Source organism: Agrilus planipennis, unplaced genomic scaffold (assembly GCF_000699045.2).
Source record: "Agrilus planipennis isolate EAB-ADULT unplaced genomic scaffold, Apla_2.0 scaffold160, whole genome shotgun sequence".
NCBI lineage: Eukaryota > Metazoa > Arthropoda > Insecta > Coleoptera > Buprestidae > Agrilus > Agrilus planipennis.
Genome location: NW_020440798.1, coordinates 717,583 through 724,101, shown reverse-complemented (window position 1 = coordinate 724,101; position 6,519 = coordinate 717,583). Strand labels below are relative to the sequence as shown.

Below are 6,519 nucleotides of genomic sequence, written 5' to 3'. Positions count from 1 at the left end.
GAACCTGAAGGGGATGTACCAAAATTTTTTTTAATCGAAAGGTTTTTATTTGACTATTTGACGAAGTGTCACTCGGGGCCATTTTTACAAAAAAAAATTGTGTTTGGGTGGATGGGGTACCTAAAGGGGATGTTCCAAAAAAATTGTTTTAATTGAATGATTCTCTTCTAATCTTTTGACAATGTATGTCACTCTGCCCATTTTTACAAAAAAGCATTTTTTTGGGTAGGTGTGGCACCTGAAGGTAATGCTCCAAAAAAATTTTAATTGAAAAATTATTATCTGACCAATTGACGAAAAACTTCTCCAGGGTCATTATAACAAAAAAACTTTTTCTTTGATGTTGGGGAACCTGAAGGGGATGTACCAAAATTTTTTTTAATCGAAAGGTTTTTATTTGACTATTTGACGAAGTGTCACTCGGGGCCATTTTTACAAAAAAAATTTTGTTTGGATTGGTGGGGTACTTAAAGGGGATGTTTCAAAAAAATTGTTTTAATCGAAAGATTCTTTTCTAATCATTTGACAATGTATGTCACTGTCCATTTTTACAAAAAAGCAATTTTTTGGGTGGGTGTGGCACCTGAAGGTAATGCTCCAAAAAAATTTTGATTGAAAAGTTATTATCTGACCAATTTACGAAAAACTTCTCCCGGGTCATTATAACAAAAAAACCTTTTTTTGATATGTGGGGAACCTGTAGGGGATGTACCAAATTTTTTTTTTAATCGAAAGGTTTTTATTTGACTATTTGACGAAGTGTCACTCGGGGTCATTTTTACAAAAAAAATTGTGTTTGGGTGGATGGGGTACCTAAAGGGGATGTTTCAAAAAAAATGTTTTAATTGAAAGATTCTTTTCTAATCATTTGACAATGTGTCACCCTGTCCATTTTTACAAAAAGCATTTTTTTTGGGTGGGTGTGGCACCTAGAGGTAATGCTCCAAAAAAATTTTAATTGAAAANGAAATTTTACTTTTATTAGGCCATAAATAGGCTTACCTGTTATAATGGTTTTGTTACCATTTTTTATTGTTACCCCGTCCTGGTTAAAAATGATAGTCATTCCACTTTCCTGAAGACGACGGACTGATAACAGGTTGTACGGTACTTCCTCGGAGTAGAGGACACCTTCTAGCCGTCCATTGAGCCCCAGGTTAGTAGTAACTTCAATTACTCCCCTTTTGGTAGCCTGAATTGATGTTCCAGTTTTCGCAACCGAAATTTGCAGTGGTGGGTTTAGGTTTTCATGTGCAGTGAATATTTCGTGATTATTTACGATGTGTTCTGTAGCACCAGAATCCAGGATAAAACTTAGTTCACTTTTATTTATATTATAGTGGTTATATTGATTATTTTTTACACTTAACATAAACACAAAACCGTCACTGTGAGTTTCTTTCTGTGCATTTGTTGGATGTTTGGTTTTTATTGTTTGTAAGGTCCTTGTTCTGTTGTGTTTGTTTTCCATCATTCTTTTGAAATAGAAACAATCTCTCTTAAAATGATTATTTCTGCCACAATGTTTACATTGTTTGTTTATTGTTTTATTTAATTTTGATGGTTTGAAATTTTGGCTTCGGGTTTCTGGACTAAATTTATTTGATTTCCTGTATGTATGAATTCGTTTGTGTAATCTATTTCGACTTCTATAAAAAGATTTATTTTCGGATGGAAATGATGTAGTTAAAAGCTTTCAACCCCGTCTGTGTACTGCTTACCGTTTTGAATTTTACCTCGTGGTCAAAAAGGCGAGTTTTAACGAAAGCAAGGGTCAGTTTGTTGTCACTCAAAGTTTCAAGCGCTATGATAACACCATCATAACTATTCAGGAGAGTTGTTAGAAGATGAGACACTTTATCCATTTCATCTAGTTTTGCACCAGCAGCTATTAATTCGGTTAGTATTTCGTCGAATTTAGCAAAATGTGTTGATAGTAATGTGTCACTTTCTAGTTTTAACGTTAATAATCTTTTTCGGCAGGCCAACTGAGTTGCGAGACTCTTTCTTTCATATATTTCGTCTAAACTTTCAATAATTTGTTTCGCATAAATTTTATCTTTTGCGAAGTTTAGAAAAGAATCGCTTAGATATTCTATCAGGTGACTTCGCGCAGTTAAATTTCATTTCAGCCATTCAGCACTTGGTTCGCTTGGAATTTCTTCTTCCACTACTTTTATTTCACCTAATTCACTAAGTAAGGTCATCACACGAAATTTCCACACAGCACACTTTTCACCATTAAATGGTTTTATATTGCGCTTTTGATTCACTTCCATTTCACAATCACCAAATAATTAAACTATTTCTTATTAACCTTTTAATAGTTCGAAATTTTTATAAACTACTAAACGCACTCACGTTTATCACCTGGGCCCATAACCTATTGGCAGAGTTCTTATTTTCAGGTGATAAATAAAACAACTTGATAGAGTTGTAGTAATTTTATTTTTTTAAAAACAACTTAATCGAACGGTCTCACAGTTTTAACTAACTAATACATTCTTCAGTCAATTTTTCTAGCATTACCTTCGTTAGTTTATGTAACACTTGAGATTTTGTCACGTTCGAATTTCAAGAGCTTAGACTAAACATCTATGCATCATTTTAAATTGGATATAAGTTTGGTCTATTAAATAAACAGAACGGGTTCATTTTTGTTGATGAACTCCAATACCTTATTATTGAAATTCTTTCTGTTAAAATTGTATTCCTTATTGCATATAATTTGTACACTATGAATAAATATCGACTTTCTTCATAGCTAGTTGTAGAAAAATCATATCGTTTTATGGATATTATAATAACTCTATTTAATAAAAGCAAATGATTTATTCGCCTTTTTTTTTATTTATTCCACTATTTGAAACGAATACTTATCTAGGCGCTTACACATATGAATAGCTCAATAATAAAGCATAGTGTGTATGTATGTTAGTGTGTAAATACTGCTTTTCACCGACACATGCTTAATATTTAATATGTAACATTCAAGGTCAACAAATATTATTAATTACATTCATTCGCGATGAGGAAAACGAAAAACAAAAGCCTCTTTCATTATAATTACTCTCATTGTACACATGCATACACATACACGTACATACATACACAACAGATAGCCGCCAATTATACTTATAATTCGATCAAGGTCGCTTAGGATGCATTACAAACAACANTTTTCTCTGTATTTCGGCTGTTCCTTTCCCCGGATAAATTTCATTCGTTTCCTCTTCTTTTCATTCATTTCTGGTACCTCCTTTCCATCTTCCGTTTCTTGGTCGCTATCTTCTTTTTCGTTATTCTCCTCAATTTCCTCAGTTACAAGTCCATCGTCGTGGTGATTTGCTAAAGATTTCATATCGTTTTCTTCGGCATATTTACAATCGATCTCAATCTCTGATAAGGATTTTCCTCTATGTTCTATTGGCACTCCATTTTCAATCATCAACAAAAGCTTTGACACCTTTGCTGTCTGATAGACATCAACTGGAAGCCTTAAAAGTGAGAATAAAGTAGATGAAGCGATAAAAATGCAAAAGCCTTACTCATAAAATTCTTCATGGGTTTTAACTGTGTGACCCATGAAGTTGGAAAACTGTTTAATATCATCTTTGGACAGGCTTAATATCTGCATGACGGTGGCAATTTGTTTTCTCAAACGATTACTTGTTATAGCTACAGGGTTCTCTAATGGAATTTTTCTAGTTAGGTTTCGAATTGCTAGGTCTCCCTTGCCCCATATGACTTTATGTCCTGGTATTGAAAAGAGATAGTCGTTATCTTCACAAATATACTTATGTCTGTGTCTTAAAAGCACTTGTATGAATTCATCGAGGTCTTGAGGTATCAGAACTACGACTGCCCGAGATCCTTTACCGCTGTTAAGGACCCTTCGGTACCGTGTTGCCAAAATTTTCTCTGTTGCTGAAAGTGCGTCTTCAAAATCATTGAATTTGCTTTTTTTCTCATTGTTGTAATCTGATATTTTCATATACTGCACATCACCTATTCTTCTTCTATTGAAAATTATGAGTAATGATAGAACGCATTCGACAAGCGTTTTATAGTCACTTTCTGTATCTATTTCCTTTATGAAGGCTGCAACAGCGTTTCTAGCTATTTCGAAAGCTTTTTCCCTAAAAAGCTTGATATCCGACACCAAGGGAATCAACAAAGGCTTGTTCCAACATTTTTCGTGTAAATCCTTATTTGCCAAAGAAGCCATTTCAGTATTCCATCTGGAAACTATTAGCTGCTTCATATTCTTAACTGCCTTCAAAGTGACTGCTTTGTCACTGTTCGTCTTCGATCTGAATCCTGTAGTATCTTTCATAATTAAATAATACAGTTCATCACAAAGCAACTTCAAGTTGCCTCCAAAGTGCATTGCTAAGCTAGGAGCAGCGAAGCCCTTTTTTAGGGGATCGTAGCCTGATAATTTTCTTGCTGCTGTTACAATAGTGTCAAAATGGACGGGACGGAGTAAGTGCTGCATATCGATTTTTGGATCATTCATAAGTTTGCGGCATTCTATTAATAACCTCCCGAACTCCCTCATCTTATTGCTGCACGTATAGCTGCTTTTTTCCTTTCGGTGTTTTTTCAAATACGAATTTCCGAAGTATGTTATTAACAAATCTTTTTTTGCAACAAACGCAATATCATCACCCCTCATCATGTCAAATACCTTTTCCTTAACTTCTAAACGGGATACAACATTTGTTGGATCCAGACTACATGCAGTTAATGTTTGTGATTTTGAGACGGCTCCCGATGCACCCGATTTGCATGTTTTAGAGGTACATAGTTTTAAATGTCTACTTAAGTAAGATTTTTTGTACAAACCTTTGCAATGTATGCATGGATAATAAAGAGATTTTTGGTTTTCGGTGTCAATATTTTTGTTAAAGTTTCTGCGTGCGGGAATACCATCGCCATCAAGATATTGTTCGAACTGAGTTTCTTTTCTTAATGCTTCTACTGCCTTTTTCCTAGCTTTACTCTTTAGAGGCTCCAACAAAATTGCCTTCACCTCTTTTTCGCCAGCGTGTCGTCTCATCAAATGACGCATAAAGTTTTTAGAAACACTGTCCTCTGCGCAAAAAACACATCTTACTAAACGGGTTTTCAAAAGTTTTGCTTCTCTCATATAACCAGCTTTAGAAGAAATCCCTCGCGGTTCTTCTGGCTCTCTGATTTGAACGTTTTGCAAAATATTGATTTGAGGTTTTTGTTCTATTTCAAGTTTAACTTGGTCACAACTGTTCGTTCTTAATATTCTTTCGTTGTTTTGATCGATATCTTTTTCATTTTCATCATCGCTTTCACTCTCGCTTGAAGTTAATTCGTCGCTGTCAATTTGAAAGTCCTTATCGTTAAAATCATCGTATGAACTTGACGAAGGATCCGACGGATCTACCCCTACATCTGCCTCTATCTGTAAGGCAATAACTGCATCATTCAATATATAGCCAGGTAATGCTAAGTTAGGTTAAATTTAGATTGGGTTCGGTTAGAATTGGCAAGGTTCGGTTTGGTCTGGTCTAGTTAGGTTTCAATATTTGGTTAGGCTTGATGAGATTAGAGTCGGTTATGTTGGACAAGGTTCGGTTAGGTTGGGTTTAGTTAGGTTTAGTAAGGTTTGATTAAGTGGGTATCGGTGTGACGAGCTTTGTTAAGGTTTGTTACGGTTGTGGTTAAGTTTGGTAACTATAAAATTAAATAAAGAGATACTTACGTATGATTGTGGAAAATACCTTCTATACATTTCAGCGCCTATCACATGTATTAAATAAAATATCCACTGTTCGACGAGAACACCGAACTAAACGCAACGAGACTGAGAAAAGTACTTAATTACACTGTTGCCAAACATAGGAGGCAATAGAATGGTGCTTTTACGTACAATAAATGTAAAAATATAGTGGAGGTCTTAACATGCGGTGTACAAAACCACGTAGAAAGACCGGTCCTATCGCGGCAAACCTCTGAACTAATTGCTTATATGTTTTGATAAGCGCCGATCGTTCTGACCTCCACTAGAAAACATAGACGGTGAGAGCTATTGTCCGATATAGTACCATCCTTTTTTATTTTATTGGATACCTTACGACCTCCGAAATCGGAGGTAGCAGCGGTATATATGAGGTAGCAACGAATGCATTTTATAAAAAACGGAGGTCATAAAGATATGTTTATACATATATACATATATATATATATATATATATCACTTCATTACGCACTGCAACCAATTCGTTAACATTATCACTGCCAGAAAGAAAGTCGTCGACATAAAAATCGCGAAGTTTGGCAAGCGATTTCTGAGGATGTGTTACTTGATGCTCTCTGGCTAAATGATGCAGATATCTAGTTGCTAAAAAAAAGCGGGTGAGGTTCCATACGTAACCGAGTCCAATTCGTATTCGATGACTGGATCTGTTGGGGTGAATCGCCATAGGATTTTTCGAAAGGACCTGTTATCTAGAGGTACCTATACCTGCCGACACATTTTAG

The 6,519-nt window shown here is 35.1% G+C and overlaps 1 protein-coding gene across 1 annotated transcript; it reads right to left on the bottom strand.

Annotated features, from left to right (window-relative positions):
* Positions 1-3,166: 3,166 nt before the first annotated feature.
* LOC112906161 lies at positions 3,167-6,172 on the bottom strand. Its single transcript, XM_025979905.1, has 2 exons — positions 3,549-6,172; positions 3,167-3,497 (listed from the first exon to the last, which is right to left on the bottom strand). Exons 1-2 carry the CDS (start codon positions 5,150-5,152, stop codon positions 3,167-3,169), a joined length of 1,935 nt encoding a protein of 644 aa, XP_025835690.1. The 5' UTR covers positions 5,153-6,172.
* Between the last annotated feature and the right edge of the window lie 347 nt (positions 6,173-6,519).